This window comes from Haemaphysalis longicornis, unplaced genomic scaffold (assembly GCF_048455015.1).
Source record: "Haemaphysalis longicornis isolate Haplotype H1 unplaced genomic scaffold, Haemaphysalis longicornis Haplotype H1 scaffold_1, whole genome shotgun sequence".
NCBI lineage: Eukaryota > Metazoa > Arthropoda > Arachnida > Ixodida > Ixodidae > Haemaphysalis > Haemaphysalis longicornis.
This window is the reverse complement of record NW_027526203.1, coordinates 419173273-419189091: the sequence shown is the minus strand read 5'-3', so window position 1 is coordinate 419189091 and position 15819 is coordinate 419173273. Positions and strand designations below refer to the sequence as shown.

At 46.7% G+C, this 15819-nt stretch overlaps 1 protein-coding gene across 19 annotated transcripts in view; it reads right to left on the bottom strand.

The window, feature by feature from the left end:
* Positions 1 to 2638: 2638 nt before the first annotated feature.
* Positions 2639 to 15819, bottom strand: part of LOC144155616 (TOX high mobility group box family member 3-like) — a 483094-nt gene continuing 469913 nt past the window's right edge. For 15 of the 19 annotated variants that reach the window (XM_077687166.1, XM_077687161.1, XM_077687162.1 and 12 more), the window contains 5 exons: positions 11962 to 12178; positions 11251 to 11466; positions 9523 to 9660; positions 5357 to 5532; positions 2639 to 4576 (listed from right to left, as the gene is read on the bottom strand). In XM_077687166.1, the coding sequence (XP_077543292.1) occupies positions 4516 to 4576; positions 5357 to 5532; positions 9523 to 9660; positions 11251 to 11466; positions 11962 to 12178 (808 nt within the window). In that variant the 3' untranslated portion in view covers positions 2639 to 4515. The remainder of the gene's footprint in view (positions 4577 to 5356; positions 5533 to 9522; positions 9661 to 11250; positions 11467 to 11961; positions 12179 to 15819) is intronic. The other 4 variants (XR_013319601.1, XM_077687173.1, XM_077687164.1 and 1 more) reach the window with 4 other exon arrangements.

Sequence of the window (15819 nt, the reverse complement as noted above, 5' to 3'; positions counted from 1 at the left end):
CATTCATTACTAGACAATGGTGCTCCAAGTAAAGAAATTTCAGTTGTGGTTAAAGCAATGCAAATGAGCACTATCCAATTGCCATCAAAGTGCTTTCGCCACTGATTGCAACTCCGTGCCACCACCACCAGAGTTGTCTTTTCCCTCCCTCTCTCTTTTGTATGAAGGTTCCCTCAGCACTTGTACAAGCTTGTGAAGGATTTTACCACTTCCCCGTCAGCAGCAAATAGGAAACACATCAACACCGCGTGAAACTTTTTTTCATCATAACTTTCCCTGAGTTTTTGACTCTATTAGAGAAACCCCATTAAAACCAACTCAGTTTCCAATGTTTACGACAGCATTACTTGACTCCTGGCTGCCATCTGGTGGGAACGGGTTTACACCCCTCTCCAAGGAATCAACTTTTTTTTTTTTAATACGCCAACTGACAAAAAAAGTCTACCTGACGTGAACACACTTGCAAACTGACGTACAGCCACCAATTTCTGCTATACCAATTTGATAAAACAGTTTCTGGGCGTGTCCATTAACCTAATTCTAGCATAGAAAAGTGGGTTAAATAACTGGCAAAGTGTTTTTTTTTTACTTCGTGTTTTTGCCGCGCGGCATATGAGAGGAGGTTTAAAGATGGGAAGAGAGAAGAAAGTAGGAAAGCAAGAGAAAGGATAAAGTAGAGAGAGAGGGGCTGCCAAATGCACAGATGGTCACAAAAACTATAGGTTTTCCAGTCTACAGGTATGCATGCAGTCCAGTGGCGTGCAGAAAGTCCATCAGCGACCTGCAGTATTTATCTTCCTGCACCCAGCGGTTGTAGTCATCCGGTTTATCCCCCCGGAGACCAACCTTTCTGAGCGCATCGTCTCAAGCTGTCCTTGTTCCCGCGCACATCCACAAAAGATGCTTGGCATCACCTTCAGCCGCCGGAGACGGACACTTGGGACAAGTTCCTGGGTCGTCTTGTGAGTGCCCCAAAGTCCAAGTGACTGAAGGTGTGAGGACCACCCCAGCCCGAAGCCTCCCGAGAGAAACTTCCTCCACCCGGGAAAGATTAGGGGGCAGGGAGCAGACACAGGGGGGAATTAAGGCACGTGTGTCCCTTCTCAGAAGAGATTTCCGGGCTAAAAGACGGGAGCACAAGTCACAAGGAAGGAGGCTAGGAGAGGATTCAGGGGGGGAAGAAGAGTGGGAAAGATGGTCCGCTAATTGGTTCAGTATATTCTGACCGTGCCCCTGTACCCAATGTACATAGATCATTAGTTCTGATGTTTTGTGGAGGCTGTGAATCTGCTGGCATATCAGAGGTGTCTCCTTTACTTGCTTCAGATGTTTCACACCACTGAGCGAGTCTGTGTATATATGCAGTTCCGTGATGTTATGGAGTGCACTTGCAGCATTGACTGCGTCATGTACAGCCTGGAGCTCCAGTAGCAGCGAGTCCGGAGTGCCGGTAAGTGTTGCACGTTATCTATTGTAGGTTTCAGACACGAGTGGCTGGCTGATTACATGTACACAATACGCCTCGCACAGTGGAATACCTACGTTTCAGCAGCAGTTGGTATTTGCACCTGTGTTTTCATGCAATAGCTCCTTCACAAGCCCAGCTCCAAAGGCACCAAGATGAGGCACGTGTTGCACAAGATGCTACAGAAGGTGCCTCTACATGAAGCAGTTGGCATAAACACTAAACACATTGCAAAAGGGCAAATTAAATTTTTCCATGTACTTAGTTTTCATACACTGTACCAGTATCATACCTTTGTGCCATTTAGTATCCTCGAGGCTTTTATTAAATGTAACAAGTCCTAGACCTTTACAATCGAGCAAGTGCCTTTTCACGACTCCTGAGCAGAACTGAAGCATTTGTAGTGTCATGCTTTACTCTCTTTAATCTAGGAAGCCTTTCAGGGCTCCCAGTCAGATATTGTATGCACAGGCCTCCTCACACCGTAAATGAGTGTGCATCCCCATAGGAGGGGAACGAGGAGCAGGATGTAACGTCTGTCATTCATAAGCCGGATCATTGTCCCGATCCCACAGCTTAGCATCAGTGAGCTGACCGAAGGAGCAGGACAAAATCCTGTTCCAATGAGATGGAACAATTCTGTTTTTCACACGGAGGAAATCGTGCATTTTACTTAGCCCTTTGAGCCCCGATTTTTTTATTTCAAGCAAAACAATGTTTTCTATGCGCTTTCCAAAATTTTAGGGTCCCATAAGCCCACAAACAAATAATAGAGCTCGAAGTAAAAGTAGTATTAACAGATTTATTACTGAAGCAATTAATTAGGACATCTGGCAATTATATACTCATTGTACTGCCCAGGAATGTGAAAGGCACACCTAAGAATGTCCCCCATTCCCTACCTAAACCATGTGAAATGTTTCTGGCTTTGCAGGGCCAGGTTGTATTCGAGAATGGCACCTTCTTTTACTTGCCTTCAAATGTTGTCGAAAACATGCTACACAGAAACAGGGAGACATGTCTTGCAACTTTTAACAGCCCAACAAGAGAGGTGGCACATCATCTCCAGTGCACCTCGCCACACAAATGAATCCTGACAGGGTTCAATCGAAAGACAAGCGTGATGATGCCGAGGTGAACAGAGGGTTCATAGAGTTACACTGCAGCAGGCAGTTGTCGAGTTCCAGTATGTCTTTATTTAGATTAAATAAAACAGTACAAGAACTGACAGTTGTAATCACGGAACACTGCTCTCGCTCTTAACACTAATACTCTCAATGCATGATGCAGCTTTCACTTTGTTAGCTAAGGTGTGAATCTGTCAAACTTTCCTTGTGTGGTCTGAATGCAACGCCATATAAACCGGCTGCAGCCATTTTTTCTTTCGTTAGCCTTCCTTTGCAGAAAAGTTCGCTTGCTGGCATCAGCAGACTTGATCACAGTATTGATCGGCACAAGCAACAAGCCTCGCACAAGGAAATCAAGTCGACTTTGTTCTCCTTTCCTCGTAAACCCTGATACTGCAGTAATGCTGAGCCGCATCAGAACACACTGGGCACACCTGCCACCCCTTCCGAATCCCTCTAGCACGCTTTTGCTTCGTAAAACAGTCCCATGTACTTATACATGTACAGTTCATATACAAAATTAAATGCTAGTCACTATTCCACATATCTTCACATAAGGTTTTTCGTAACAGATTGACGTGCCTGTTATGTACACCGTATTTTACAGAATGTTCCCAAAAAGACAACACAAACGGAGGAGGAGGAGGAGGGCATTCTAAGCAAGAGGGCAGCTGAGCGACCGCACTGGTAACAGAGCAGCGGCCTGGAAGCCGGCTACTGCGGACAGCCCCGGCGTTGCCCACGAAGCAAGAGAGAAACCCACGCCACCGAGTAATGCCAAGTGGTAGTTTTTCCCTCCAACACAGAGCAGTACTGCACACAAGTTCCAGGATCACACCTTGCACTAAATAAAACAAAGTCTAGACGCAGCAGTTAAGCAAGGGACGCACACTGCCGGGCCAAAATGAACACGAGCGCAGTGGTGGCCACCAGGCTTGTTGAAGCAGAGAGCTTTGGCTGAATCTAGACGTTGCAGCATTACACACAACTCTCTAGAGGGGCAAAGGGGGCACGCTACAGCGGCGGACAAAGCTTCATCACCCACACAGAATAATATTCAACAACGGGGTTTTTATCTTTTAAATTAGTCCGAACATAGCAGGCTGGGTGTCATAATAGAAGTCTTCGCAAAACAAGAAACAATGCAGGGTGGAAACGAAAGGAAGCGGCAGCACAGGGAGGAAGCAGACAGGTGTCAGCGCTTTATAATGGCCGCAGCAGTTACAGCAGGATAATAAGAGCCTTTGCACACGAGTATGAGCAGATAACAGCGACGGTGCAAGCGTCTCTCCACACGCACTTCCCATTGCCACTTCCAATGCTGGTTCGTGCAGCACAGTTCAGTCTTGCTCCTTGCACGGCGGGAGCACTGTCACGCAGGCACCCAGGCTGCGGCTGGTCGAACGCACACCTGCCTGTCCACCGTTTCGGCAGCACTGGGGCGCTAGTCTTGCACCGTTTGGCAAGGCTTGCCACCTGGCCATCAACACGCGCACACCAAGTAGTCCTTGCTTGCGTTGGTCGTTGGCTGAACTAAGCAGGAGACCCTTTCCTCCAGTCAGCAGCAGAACACAGCAGCGACGTGGAATGCATCATCGGGGAGACCACTTTATACAAACACAGAACTATCAAATGTTTATACACACGATACGCTACAGTGTTTCAGCATTTCCCACTGGCCAAATGCAAACAAAGCAAAACAAAACCCAAAGTGGGCAGCAGAAAAAAAAAGGGGGGGGGGGGGAGGAGAGGGGTAGGGGGACTGAAGCTGAGGAAACTGGTTAAAAAAAAAAAGTTAAGGCCAGAATGCCAGACAGCCTCATAAAGCCTGGGCAAAAACTGACCCTTTCTTTCTCTCTCCCTCTCTTAAAAAAATAGGACGATGTCCAGCACTGTTGTCTTGATGTGTGCAATGGGCCCAGTTTACTTGACAAAGGTGTTGGTGGCGACCTGCCGTTGCGCTACCCAGGCTGTGAAGACATCCCTGGAAGGGAAAAGGCAACTCCTTGTAGGCAAACGTCAGGTAAGTAAAGAAAGGAAACATTGCCACTGCGAGCAACACAGGGGTGTAGGCCAATGTAAATGCCAGGTCACACTGGAATTTAAAAATGTGGCTGCCTATGGGTGTTCCAAATATCTAAAAATATCAAAAACATAAGCACTAACCCAATTAAAAAGCATTCTTACCAGTACATACTTGATTCTTTTTAACAGTTTTTAGTGAGCTCAAGTGGCAACAACACATGTATGATTTGCCCTGACTGCCCCATTTATGCAGACATTGCCCGTGTGACCGTTCTAGTCTATCCCAGGCTTCGGAAGAGGTGTGGCCAACAGAGTGCCAGGGCACATGGCAAGAGCTTTCTAATTTTTTTTGTTTCCCACTTCCTACTTTTTGTAAATTCCTGTTTTTAAAAAGCCGCCCCTGCTACGATGCGACCGAGGCCCTCATTTGCACCCACTGTGGGAGTCACAGCTGGGCCGTAGTGCCAACGCACCTGCATCATGTCCTAATTAATTGGTTTGCCAACACAGCACCCTAAATTGTAGAGGCAACATGAACATCAAGCAGCACTGGCCACATCCTACTGTTCGAGGATAAAATCAGATATACATAAGCGCCAGCTACCATCAGAGTTAACTTCTACGATGAAACTAAAGCTATAAGACGTATAAAATAAGAACCGTGCCCCGCATGCCGACGCCTAGTCCCCACACCATCGCACTACAAAGGGGGAACGGGGCACGGGGAGGGGCCACCCACCTGCAGTGTGAGACGACGCACTCGCTGCTGCAGTACTCGCGGTCCCAGTCGTGTGACTCAATGGCTGGGTTGGGGCAGCCGTTGCGGATGCATCGCTGGTGGCAGGCTCCGCCAGGCATAGGCTGGTCCATCATGCCCCCACCACTGGAAGCTGGGCTGGACAGCGAGGGTGGAGGCTGCAGATTTCAACCGGCGCAACACCTCTCAAGGGGCGTGCCACAACAACACACGCGCCTCGGGGGCCGCCTCCCCTCGGCGGGCCCCCGACGAGGGGGAGGCCGGTGGCGCCACGTCTCGCTCTCCTCCCCCGACCCCTGACCCCTCCCCACACACGCCACATGCCACGGGCAACCCCCCGACAACAGCATGCTCCTGGAAGGTACTACTACCACGGTGCACACCAGAAACAAAAGAGGAGAGAAAAAAAACAAAACAAGGGATTTCCCAAGCGCGAGCTAGGGCTGGGACATTTGAGAATTCCCCTTTAACTGCACCGAGAGCCCCTTCCCACAGAAATATAGAGAGCAGCAGCACTAAAACAAAATAAGGCCGCATGATCACGTTGACAAAGACCAGGAAGTGGAGAGTGTGTTGATCAATGTTAATCCATGAGAACCGATGTGCTCATGTGCCCAGCTGAAGCACGATGGGTTTTCACACCTCCACCCACCATAGCTTGTGCGGTTTTTTGTAGACCCCAGTCTTTGTCAGCATAATCGAAACCACGTAATTTTATTCTGGTCGCAGCGACAAGCTTATGCATGTACCTACTGACATAAATGCATTTATTTTAAGTTTCATGCACAACAAAAACAGCGCAGCGTGCAGGCAGGCAGGCTGTGCTCCCTTTGATCATAAGAGGAGACACCCAGTTGATCCGGTGTCTCCTCTCCCTGATCATTGAGGGCGTGGCCTGTGAGAAGTGCAAGAAAACTTCAGCTTAGCCTGACACTAACATAATCAGTCTGATGAAGGGTTCTTTGCATGCGATTCATCTTCTACCTGGTATTAACTGGTGTGAAATTAGACCTGAAACGTGACTTCGTGTATACTGACATCATCTGGCCCCATATATCGCCGTATAAACTATGGCACCCATTACCACCAACTGTTTGCTTTCATAGAAATAAATTACTTGGTGTTGTATCTAGCTGGGAATCACTTGGTGCCAGCTTCAAATCTGGGCAGGGTGTGTTCTTGTACTTCTGTTTTTATAACCTTGTGTCGAGCTCATGCGTCAAACATTAAAAAGTGGTGATTTGATGTGTTTGTTTCTCATAGAAATGCACATATTACTAACACCCTGTGTTACCAATTGAAGCCAGCTTAGGCATACAAAGCAGTTAAATCAATGATTCTGCAGGAAGCTTTACTGATTTTTCCATCATTTCAAACCTTATTAATATGCAAGGGCACTATGGGCTGTGGCATGAATTTCATGTGTGGTTAGCCAATCCTGCTAATTAGAGCATTAAAATAACAAAGCAGCTCAGTTTAACCGACAGAAGTCAAAAAGGTTGACAATTTATTTACCAGCACTAGTCAAACCTGTTAAAGGAGTACTGACACCAAAATTTTATGTTCCTTTTTTATTGATTTCATCGATGCTTAAAGGAGCCATGAAGAGAAAATGCAAGTTGGTTTTCTTCGAAAGATTTCGTGTTTTATAGTGTCCCCAGCGCTTGTCCGGATACAAACGGTGCTTTATTCACTGAGAAATTAAACAATTTAGGTTAAAATTTTGATTTTCCCGCTCAATCGTGCGTTTTCGTGGTCCCAAATGACATCACAGGAACCGACCGCTCTGCAGCCTAGAGTACCTTCATTCACGCATCCGCCGTACAGGGTAGAGACACGTATATGCTGGCGCCGCCATTTTCAGTTGCTTGCTCGCCGCTGAAGCAAGTCATTGTGTCAAAAACGCGCTAAAATTATCGCCGCAACGCGGTTTACTGAAGAAGTTTGAATCATATTGTCTGTTTCACGTTGCTAGGTCTCGTGGGAAACGAAAAGAATAACGCGTTGAGCCCGTTGGCCCAATTGCGGCGGCACGGGACCGTTCAAAGGTTGTCTCCACCCTGTACAGCGGTGTTGGTTTGTTCCCGCGTTTCTTTACGTTCCGTAACCTAGATGGCGCCACCATACCGTGGCAAGCGTTTGGTTTGTTTTTGCCCGCATTTAAACCTGGCTTGTTTTTGTTCTGGGAGAAAATATTCGTTCCCTGAAACAGTGCTCGCTTGACAAATGGGGTCACGTAAGACACCGTTGCTTGCGTCAATCGGCCAGTGTCGTCTGAGACAACCCCAAGCCCCGTAGTGCTGTGCAGCTAAACCAAGCATGCTGTGCGCAGTACGAACAGCAGAATGCATCAGTACTTCTATGTTTACATGTGCTTTCGTAACTTCCACTGTTTGTCCCATGATTCTTATTGCTTTGTAAAGAATGTGCCCTAAATTTAAGCGCAAATCGCTCGTTCGTCTAGTTTGTAAGCTCTACCTAATTTGCGTCTGCTTCTGCCAGCCTCCGCCAATCGCAGAGCTTAGCTCATGTGACATCATAGATTCTGTTGCGGGAAATGAGCTGGTGGGTCGCATGACCATTCCCGTTTTTCCTAATTATGTAGCTTATTTGAGCGAAGTTTACGTTAAAAGTGGTGTCAGTATGATTCTAACGAGACAATCTTTTGAATGAACCAAACTTGTGTTTTCTCTTCATGGCTCCTTTAATGGCCCAGCAAATGTGAAACAGCACTCTTGAGAGCGCGATAATTAATTACATTGAATGGCCTGAAGATCGGCAGTTTTGGTTTCCCGCACTTCCAGCCCGGAGGGTGCGCATGAAGGAATTACGGTATGACCTCGCCGTTTTGTGCGGACGTCAAAAGACTGCAAGGGCCAGTCGAGGCAGCGGTGTTTCGACTGCCCCGCCGCTGGAGCTGAGCAGCTAAGCTGCCTGAAGGCATTTGGCCTAGCATTGCGGCGGAAATTTGATGACCGCTTTTAATAAAGGTTCTGATGGTGACTTCTGTTATGATTCTGGGCTTTATTATCGGTTCCTTTCCCATGTGTGGAACTTTATTTTTGGCAAGAGTGCCTTTCTGGGCTGCCATTGCGCATGTAACTCTATCTGCATGCATCAGTTCGTGAACGCGTCAGCGCCCAGTTGCCGCTCACCGGGCCGCGCGTGTGAAGTGACGTCACAAGTTTCTAACGAGTGCTGGAGGCGCACATCTATGTCACTCATTCTCCCAACCAGGAGTGACGTTACGCCAGTGTCCAGTTGCTGCATGCCTCTCCGCATGCTGTTCCTTCGGCACGATAAATGAGACAAAACTGAAGTACGTTCCACACGTCGCAGGCCACTCAGCCAGAGTATTCTGTTGACTAAAGGAAACGAACTGTGTAATAACATTAACGCCGCAAATTGGTGTCAGTACCCCTTTAAAGCTCCAATAATGTACTGCTACTCGAATGAATGAGACCAAGTACCTACCAATAACTAAGAGGTCAGTAGGTTGAATTCATTGGTTCAAATTGCGCTTGAATAAAAAAGGCGGTTGTCAACAATCAATAATTTTATGGCATTTGCACTGTTGTAATAAGTTTCTATAGCCAAATGATTAGCATGAATTACACATTTCTGTAGCCTCTTCTTACCTTAAATATTTATTATGCTTGAAAAGGGGACGTGTCACAAGTTAGTTAATTTTGAGTGACCACGGACAGTATTGTGGCAGAAAAAAAAATGAATGAGCTAAAATAAATTCCAATCCTATAGGTGGCAGTTTATAGAAACAACGGGATGGTGCTGTCTACTTCATATTTGTGTCTTGTGCCGCCCCTGAAGATGCTCAACAGGTACCAACTCGCCCAAATGTTGATTCTTTTGTAAACTACGACCAGTCAATCATTAATGCATAACATCTCTCTTTCCACTTTTATAGGTGAAAAGGTCCTTCCAATGAACTGAGCGGTAAGCATTGCATACGAAAACGACTACAGAACCCCTTCAGTCTATTCATTCAAACAGGAAACAGAAAGCAAATATTTTGCACAGCATGACAAATGCAAGAAACCAGTAAGCAAGCAAACAAAAGTATCCCAAAAGGGAGGCACGCTGCAGCAAGCAAGGTGCTGGGGCTCTGCCCTTGTTGCAAATGCACTCACCGCTGACATCAGATCCGCTGTGTAGGAAGGAGCGGGGGCAGACGCCATCATCATCTGCTGAGGTGGAGAGTGCTGTTGCATCATTTGCTGCTGAGGTGACTGCTGTTGCATCATGGGTGGGCTCTGTGCCATGGGGTGCTTTTGAGAGATTGAGAGAGGGGGGAGAGCCACAAGTACCTGTCAGCACAGCTCCAACTAATGCAAAAACACGTTATAGCCACCAGTCCATCTCTCCCCCCTGAAATGTTCTGAGCAATGCATCCCTCCTTCCCCTTTATTTCACCTTTAATTTTTATTGCCTATGCTATTTGCACACCAAATACTTGTACTATAATGCAAAAAAAATAAGAAGGGTGTTGGTTTATTAAAGCCACAAAATGACTAAAATTTTTTTGGGGTGCAGAATCTTTCTTTTCATATTTTTTAAACCCCCCTGAAAAATATTTCTGGCTACGCCACTGCTGGCCCCACCCTTAGCTCCCCCACCTTGCAGTACACATGAGACCTTGATTAGCAACATTATTGCCCATTCACTGTTGGCCACACCCATAGCTCCCCTGCCCTTGCAATGACGACCGAGATATCAGTCAGCAACATTATTGCCCCTTTCCACGTAGCAAAATCCTTTCACACCAAATGTAGCACTCACTGGCCTATCTGCAAAGACCCTCACACTCTTTCTGAATCTGAAGGTTCCCTCCCTTTTGGGCTATATTTCGTAAAAGTAGGCAAGCTATTTTCAGAGTACAATTGAACTCCACTACAATAAACGGCGCTTTAACGAAAAACTTCCAATTCCCAGAAGCTAGCCCTAGAAGTCATTGCAACAAAGATTTTGCTCAAAAGAGCTGGATTCTAAAATTTATTTTATGATAAAATAAGCATAGACACCAACCATCGGCAACTTTTTAAACATCTTCAACGCTTAATTTGATTGATAACGAGCACTCATTGCACAGCCCATAAATTCACAGGTAAGCACCATTGTTTGGTGGCGATTAGGATGCAGCTGGCTGCCTTTTGACATGGCTGAGTCACAGCCAATCAGCATCTGCCCTAGATCACGCAATGCAGCTTCACTACAATGTGCACTGCAGTGTGATGCATGCGTTGCGAGCAGCTGTCACTGAAAGTTCTCTCCTGCTATTCTAGCTGGCTTGTTGCCAAAAGCAAAAATAAAAGTTTTACTGTTCAGAATATAGAAACAGCCCCATCCTATCTAGCCGGCAGGCTTGCCTTGCCAAGGTCGAACACTGCGGTACAGTTCCTCGAATGAGATAAGCATGCACTTCTGGCAGAAGTGAGAAGAGAGCTTGTGACAACTTAGCAGCTATCCGCAGCAATAAAATCAGCAGATGTGCCTTGTGCCACAATTCATTTTAGCTGCAGTCTTCTCCCTCCACTTCTCCCCCAGTAAAGAGCTCTTTAGGTGCGAGTAAGGAAAGTTTGATTACCATAGTACATTTGTGATAATGTCATTAGAATAAACACGACCCAATTGTGCAGCAACAAAATTTCTGCTTTAATTAGATTTTTTGTGCTCCCGCCAGTTTCATTGTAGCGAGGTTTGACTGTATCTACACCAAGCTGTTTTGTTTTTTCCTGCATTTCAAGACAACTTCTGAGCGTTCCAAAATGACTTTCCCGTTCCTTAGTCCTCAGCAGTCATAAACAGCTCAAGGCCCAGACAGCACAGTTGGGAAGCGAGAGTGGCAGCAGCAGACTTACCATATTGGGCCATACCTGCTGCTGGGATCCCAGCATGCCCTGGGGTGGGCTCATGGCCATGTACTGATGGTGAGGCGAGCCACCTTCCATGAGCGAGGTCAGCAGTGGGCTCTTCTTCTGCAGGGGCGACAGGCTCCCCTGGGGCGGCGAGGGCACTGCACTTGACGAACTGACAGGCCCACTTCCGTACAGCGTGTCCGAGTGGTCAGCAGCAGCCTGCCACAAAGCACCACCCGTGGCGTCTCGAGGGGGGCCACTTCTCACCTCTGCCACCCCACCCATCCCGCCAGCTCACCCACACAGACCCCGGTTTGTCATAAAAGACCTCCCAAACCACATTAGCATTCCCTCATAGCTAAAAATTATAAGTGTAGTGCGCTGACATGACCGCCACATAACACTTCTGCATCACAGCCCTCTTCAAACCTGCAACATGAACATTATAGTATAAAGCGAAAGACACGGGCTGCAGCACTCCTGCGTTTGACCTTAAATACACCCCTGATGCAAGGTAACTACACTTGCAACCTTGCGGGCAGAGGCACAACACTCGAGCCGCTGTGCCTGCACGGCTGATTGAAAGAAAATGGCTGGCTTCCAGAAGTTAAAAATAACAGCCCTGCTCAATCCATATTTTTCATTTTCGGGTACAAAACAGGACAAACAAAGAAGGAAAGACACACTAAGTGCAGGTGCCCTAGCTATACATACCTTGGAGACAAGGCTTGCCCGGTACGCAGCGAGGGCCTTGAGGTATTCCTTCTTGGCGGCCTCAGTCTTCTTCTTGTACACATTCTTGTGGTCCGCCTCAAGACCATCCCACATAGAGGCCACAATCTTGGAAACTTCCCCAAAGCTGGCGTTTGGGTTCTGGCCCTTGATGGCCGCTTGGGTGTCCCGAAAGAAGAGGGCATACGCCGACACAGGCCTGCAGCAAAGACGCCATCAGCACACACACACACACACCCTAGCGTGCTTATAGTGCTTATAGTAAGCAACGTATTCACAGCTCACAAAAAATCTCGGGGAGCAAATCAGAAACAAGGCTGCACTGGGTACAAATGCAGCGTGACAATACTGCGAAGACTTCTTTTTTTTTGTCTTGCTTGAAAATGCCATCCCACAAGGCTGCTCCTAGCATGTACTTTCCAGTGCGATGCATCTGGTGGCAGCACAAAATTAAGTTACACGCTGCTCTTCAGATGCCCATAATAATTTAATCATATGCTGATTACATTTGCACTCTCGTATGCCAGACACATATTTATTTATTTATTCATTTATTTATTTATTTATTTAGAATAACTTCAAGGCCCGGAGGCTTTACAGAAAGGAGTGGTACAAAGGTGATAGGAACAGAAAAAAAGAGCACATTTTCAACTGTCAATCCAGGGCATTTTGTACAGCAATTTTGAATCTAATCATGTATATCAACGATAGAGGAAGGAAGGTGGTTCCAGTCACTGCTGGTTGCAGGAATTAAGGAATCATGATACATGTTAGAATGGCTTGGCGGCACGCCTACTCTACACATATGGTCAGATCGAGAAGATATGTAGGAGGGACGAGCAAAAAGTGTGTTCCAAATTGGGGTTGTGGTAGAAGATTTTATGAAATAAGCAGAGGCAATAACATTTCTAGCGCAGTGAAAGAGCAGGAGGGTGGAGAGATGTTTTCATTGTTGTTACGCTGGTGTGTCGAGAATAATTTGATAGAATAAAGCAATTGGCTCAGTTTTGGATTGCTTCCCGGGCAATGACGAATGAGGTTTGAGAAGGGTCTCATACGACGCAGGCGTACTCTAGCTTTGAACGGACTAGTGTTCTGTACAAAGTTAATCTAAGCAAGCTAGGTGCAGAGGTGAAATCGCAGTGACAAATTTAGGGACGATCTGTTGCAGAGCCATTGAAGGAGTGTACGCAGGTATTTATTTTTGGAGTTAAGTTGAGACACCTTGCTTTGCTTGCGATGCTTTTCTGTGCTCTGCTCAGACCCCTTTGCTTGCTTTATATTTTCTTTATACACCGTTTGCTTTTCACACCTCTTTCCCCACCAAACGAGGGCTAATGCTCGCCATGCAACATCACCCTTTTTCCAATGGCACACTTTCAGGCCCACACAACGGTGCTTTACAGCTGACATCACACATCCCCACTGTGTATGCACAGTGCCATGTTCCAGAGGCTTTAATTAAAACAAACAGATCCCACCAGTGTGAGCCTCCCATGCTTACGCATAAAGGATCTCCGAGTAATATGTTTTTAACGAATGCAAGAAAATATAAAGTAGAGGTTTTCTGTAGCCTGACACCCAGTGAAAGTTACACCACATTTACAAAACTATAGAATATCCCCCCACCCCCCCATAAATAACCAGGCCATGCATATTGTATTTATTCACACAATGGACGCACTTTTTTACCCTATAAAGAGTACACGAATAATTGGAGTGTGTTAATTATATGCAGTAAGCATTTTCATGTTTATTATTATTTATTTTTTGTTTCACTTAAGTTTTAATTTTTTACCCCTTCCACACACGCGGAGAAGCAACTTGTCTAACAATCTGCGAATATCACACGTTTTCGAAATGAAGTAGAGCAGTTCCCGGCAGTGCTTGGTCCTGAATTCAGTTACAGAGGATACCACTTTCAAGAAAATATGCCACAACCAACTTCTACACTGCATTAGCAACCACTCAAAAACCTCGGAACAGAATTATACCTGAAGGGTACCTGCAGCTATCCACATCTGCCGCACAACCAGTGTTAACAGTCAAACAGGACGCATAGCGCAGCCAAAGGGGCTCAGATAGCAGGCATGGTGCTTACCCCGAGAGGCGATTACGACATTGCAACTATGTTCGAACAAACAGGGTGGTGGCGGTGTTCGGCAAGCCTCTGCTTTTGCATGCATTCTTATAATTGAAAATGGGTGGCCACGGGTGCATTTAATATGAGAAGGTTCTAAAAAAAATTCACGAAATTCAAGAAACAGGCTTATGGGGGTGCCTTCATAACCCGAGATTGGTCCCTTCCCCTCCCCCCTTTCCCCCAAAAGCTTGCGGGCTTCAGCACCCACCTTCGCATGAATGTCGCTACCCTAGCACATGGTTCGGCAAGACTCCTGATTCAAGTAAATATGCTAGAAACAAACAGGTGAACCGCATTGAGAGCTCTACCGCACATCCGAGACCAACTTGAAACCACGAGAACAAGTTCTTGCGCTAATCGCAAGCTGTTACTATGTTCCCGCTCGCGAGCGAACAATTTTGATCTCACTTGCAGCGAGCTTGAGGGTTGAGTTTCGTTCCAAACAAATCGCAAACAAGTTTTGGCACAGCGTCAGCCCACAAGCAAGGTTTGCAGCAGGATTTGCCTTTTGGCACTGTCTGGCGCTGCAAACACATCTACAAACCTTGGTTTCGTTCAGGGGTTTTGTGAAATGGCTTACTGCTGTGGTGAGAGCAGACATTGGACACACGTAAGGTTGAAGCCTTGTTTGCGACAGCGAAACAACTATTGATAGACATTTTTTTATCAAAGGCAGATTTATTGGCCTCGTCCTTTACCGTTAGAAATGCGACGGAAGACTATCAGCACCTTTGCAATGCAAGGAATTAAATGTTAGAATGTTGAGATTTTTCAAGACACCTCACTAAGGAGTCCTTACAAGAGGCCTCCATTAGTAACCTGTTCTTTAGGTTGGCCCAACGCTACCTTCATGCTATCTAAGCTCGCTCCTTGACCTGAAGGCATGCTCCACTGCAAGGCTCCTCACTCCACCTGCCCAGTAGGGCAGCTGCAGCGACGCCTACAGCGATGCCAGCATGCACAGAAACGGCACGTTCAGTGTCGCAGCGCGACTGGCTTAACCGCCAACGACAACTTCGTTCATGCTAGACATTCAGCAGCTTTGACAACTGCACCAGATCTGCTTTCTGTGCAGCTGAATTCGCATGTTGTGATGTGTACCCGTACCAGCCTCCCACAGTGACGCGTTCGCGGGGCAAGGTCAACCCGATTGAACAGTAAGGAACTTTCATTTTGGTTTCAATCCTCGAAGGCACCAGTGTCGCCGCTACTGAAGGACCTGCGGCGGGACCTGAAGCCCCACCACAATGCAGACACGTGTGATGGGAGGCACAAGACCCAAGCGAGCATTCCCCCTGCAGCTGCGCGGACTACCCTCCACAAACCAACGGCCTTACAAAGCGCTCCATCCGTATCTGGACCGTGCGAGCCATAGTTTCATGCTATTCTATGGTGCAAGCACCCACGCTCCATTGTAGTTGAGATACAGGTCACGAAAATAGGGGTTCTAGTTCACTGCAGTTGAGGGGCAAGTGTACTCGCACAGCCCCCAGGGAACAAAATCTGAACTAAGAAATTTTAATAACAAAATTTACCAAATAAAACTTGCTTTTCAAAATAGGGTTTATTAAATTAGGTAATGTTTACTTATGTTTCTGCGCTTTTTATTTTTTGTCATTTACGGCGGCAGCAGCAAGTACTTGAGTACTACTTCAGCTTTCTGTGGACAGATGGCAGGTCAGTCAACTAATCAAGAA